We start from the raw sequence: 3,338 nt of genomic DNA, 5'->3' as shown, positions 1-3,338 counted from the left end.
GTGGCTCTAGTGGTTCAAAGTTCATCTGCAATGACCCTTCGTTGTCAGATTTTTGTCATCCTGATGTTCATATAGTATGGTGACAGTCTGCTCCAGAAGTAGAACATTAAGATGGGTAAAGAGTGGCTGTAAATTAAACAGTCAGGGTTAGAGGATACAGCCTTCTGCTGATCCCTTATTGACTCGTGCTAGTATGACCAGCTACTGTAAGTCTTTAATGTCTTATGCTCATGCCTATTGCCAACAGGTCAAAGCTTTCCCAGATCCCAATTCAAAGGATCCTATTCATTACAGTCTAGAGCCTGGCCATGGTATTCTGGAAGTATCATCAAGGGAAGACAGCCCACAAGCCCCAATGGAAGGGACCTTACCAAGTACTCCTTACCACTGGCACTGTTACAGAACTAGAAAACATTGAGTCATGGATACACATCTCAGGCTGTACCTGACACCTGGCCCTGTATAGACGCTGGAGACCTCCAAATCAAATTGATGAAGAAGGCAAGACTGCTTTCACCTGAAGGGACCCCGGCCTGGACCCTAGCCCGGACAGATTCACTTTTTAAAAAGAAAAAAAATCATACTTCAGCTACTCCAGCTAGACTCTAAGCAGAACTTCCCATTAAGACAGTAAAACGCCTAGCTTTACAAAAATTGGGTTGCAACAGAAATATTAAAAAATGTTTTGCAGAAATAGTTTTGCCACAACTGGCTTAGACCGTTTCACGGGAACTAACAGTTCTTTTTGCTTCTGTACACCTGCTTTGCTTCTGCTGGGGAATAAAAGGTTAAAGAATAACATTCCTCAGTTCTCCCTTCCTCCCCTCCCCTCACCTCTATCTTAACATATTGAAAGCCCTTACAACAGTTAACTCCCCTCACCCCTACCTCTAAGGGACAGGTTGTGCGGTCAGCTCAACCCAGTCATGATATACTGTTAAGACATCTGAACATAANTCAAGATTCCAAAATAACCTTCATTGAAAGATTCATTGCAAAAGGCTAATAATTAAAAAAATTAAAGACACAAAAGGAATACTTAAGAGATCCAAGATGGTTGGTGTAGATAAATGCTGTGCTTCCCTCATCACATGAACACATCAAAATTATAGCTAAATTGTAGAAAAATCAGCCTGGAGAACCACCTGAAATCTAGCTGAACAGAAGTTTTATAACTAAGATATAAAGAAGAAGCCACATTGATATTGGTAGGAGGAGCAGAGACTCAAAACAGGCTAGTCCCACACCCACGTGTGGTAGTTGAAAATCGGGAAAGATATCTTGGCCACAGAGGCTTCCCTTGGAGGAGCGAGGGACCCCAGCCTCACACCAGGATCCCTAACCTGGAGTACTGGTGCCTGGAAAAGGAGCCCCCAAAACACCTGGCTGTAAAAAACAGTGGGAATTCCAACTGTCCAGGTGGATGGAAGGCTTTGAGTAACTCAGACATCCTTTTAAAGGGCACATACAGGCACTCACCCTGGGCTGTGGCAGAGGGGCAGTGACTTGGGGGTGAGGGGGCATAAGAGACATATGGGAGGAGACTGAGTTGTGTGACCTCTGGGTGAGGACTGGAGGCACAGTCGCCATTTTCCCTGTGTGGGGCCCTCCTCCCATACAGCCAGCAGGTGGAGGCCATCTTTCCTGTGTTGAGCCTTTTTCCCATGCCCAAGGCCAAATCTGAATCAGAATCTGAATTGGTCTGGTGAACTCCACTTGTTCCACCCAGGTGACTCACTGAGACGCAACCACACCTAGCTCCTTACTACAGGAGGATTTATCAGCAACTGAGCCAGCAGGTAGCAGTAGGCTCCAGAGTGTCCTGGCTTTTTATAAAGCTACCCCAGACCCAGTACTGTGGCAGCTGTCCTCTGTTTGTAGCGTGGCCTGTCCCATGAACCTCCAGGTCCAGTACAGGCAGCAACCAATTGTAGATCACTTTATAGATTCTATCAGGTACTCCCTGGCCAGTCACAGTCAGTGGCTGACGTGGGCCTGCACCAGAGCCCCTCCCAAAAGGCCCCAGAATGAACATACTTGGAGGTTGGCTTCAGACCACAGCAGAGCACCACTCAATTAGCCCCACAAGTGGCAAATCCAAAGGTTGGCCTCAAGAGGCACCAAATCCTACTCCATGGGGTAAGCCCCACATGCAGCAACCCATAAGCTGTGGCCATGGCCAAACCCTACTGCCATTCAGCCTGGGGGTCAATACTACCCACTGACGTGCCAATAGCAATCAAGGCTCAACTATACCAGGAGGGCATACACAACCCACACAAAGGACACTTCTGGAGCACCCAGCTCAGATGGTCAGGGAGACTGCACCATTGAACCCCACAAGGCACCTACTACATAAGGCCACCTGGCAAGACTGGGAGACATAAAAGATCTACCTAATGCATAGAAACAAACACAAAGAGTCAGCAAAAATAGGGAGAAAAAGAAATACATCCCAAATGAAAAAACAGGAGAAAATTCCAGAAAAAGAACTAAATGAAATGGAGGCGAGCAACCTAGCAGATACAGATTTTAAAACAATGATTATAAGATGCTCACGAAACTTAGTGAGAACTTCGACAAAGAGATAGCAAACATAAAAATGGACATAGACATCATAAAAAAGAACCAGTCAGAAGTGAAGAATACAATAACTAAAATAAAGAATGCACTAGAAGGAATCATCAGCAAACTAGATGAAGCAGAAGATCGAATCAGTGATTTGGAAGACAAGGTAGCAAACAATACCCAATCAGAACAGCAAAAAGGAAAAAATAATAAAAAAAAATGAGTATAGTTTAAGAGACCTCTGGAACAACATCAAGAATAACAACATTCACGTCATAGGGGTACCAGAAGGAGAAGAGAGAAAGCAAGAGTTTCAGAACTTATTTGAAGAAATAATGACTGAAAACTTTCCTAACCTGGTGAAGGAAATAGACATTACAAGTGCAGGAAGTGCAAGTCCCAAACAAGATGAACCCAAACAGGCCCACACCAAGATGCATTATAATTAAAATGGCAATGGTTAAAGATGAAGAGAGAATCCTAAAAGCAGTAAGAGAAAAGCAGTTAGTTACCTACAAGGGAGCACCCAAAGACTGTCAGCTGATTTCTCAACAGAAACTTTGCAGGCCAGAAGGGATTGGCACGAAATATTAAAAGTGATGAAAAACAAGGACCTACAACCAAGATTACTCTACCCAGCAAGACTCTCATTTAAAATTGAAGAACTGATAAAATAGCTTCCCAGATAAGAAAAAGCTAAAGGAGTTCATCAACATTAAACCAGTATTACAAGGAATTTTAGATGGACTTTTTAAGACAGAAAAAAAAAA

At 43.8% G+C, this 3,338-nt stretch overlaps 1 protein-coding gene across 5 annotated transcripts in view; it reads left to right on the top strand.

Moving 5' to 3' along the window:
• Positions 1 to 919, top strand: part of CD86 (CD86 molecule) — a 61,509-nt gene extending 60,590 nt beyond the window's left edge. For 2 of the 5 annotated variants that reach the window (XM_019650368.1, XM_019650377.1), the window contains one exon: positions 248 to 908. In XM_019650368.1, coding sequence (XP_019505913.1) covers positions 248 to 408 — 161 coding nt within the window. In that variant the 3' untranslated portion in view covers positions 409 to 908. Of the gene's footprint in view, positions 1 to 247 lie in introns of all 5 variants that reach the window. The other 3 variants (XM_019650405.1, XM_019650401.1, XM_019650388.1) reach the window with 3 other exon arrangements.
• Positions 920 to 3,338: the final 2,419 nt, after the last annotated feature.

The sequence above is a fragment of the Hipposideros armiger genome, unplaced genomic scaffold (genome assembly GCF_001890085.2).
Source record: "Hipposideros armiger isolate ML-2016 unplaced genomic scaffold, ASM189008v1 scaffold_8, whole genome shotgun sequence".
Taxonomy (NCBI): Eukaryota; Metazoa; Chordata; class Mammalia; order Chiroptera; family Hipposideridae; genus Hipposideros; species Hipposideros armiger.
Note: the sequence above shows the minus strand (reverse complement) of the source record. Positions and strands in the feature narration are given on the sequence as shown.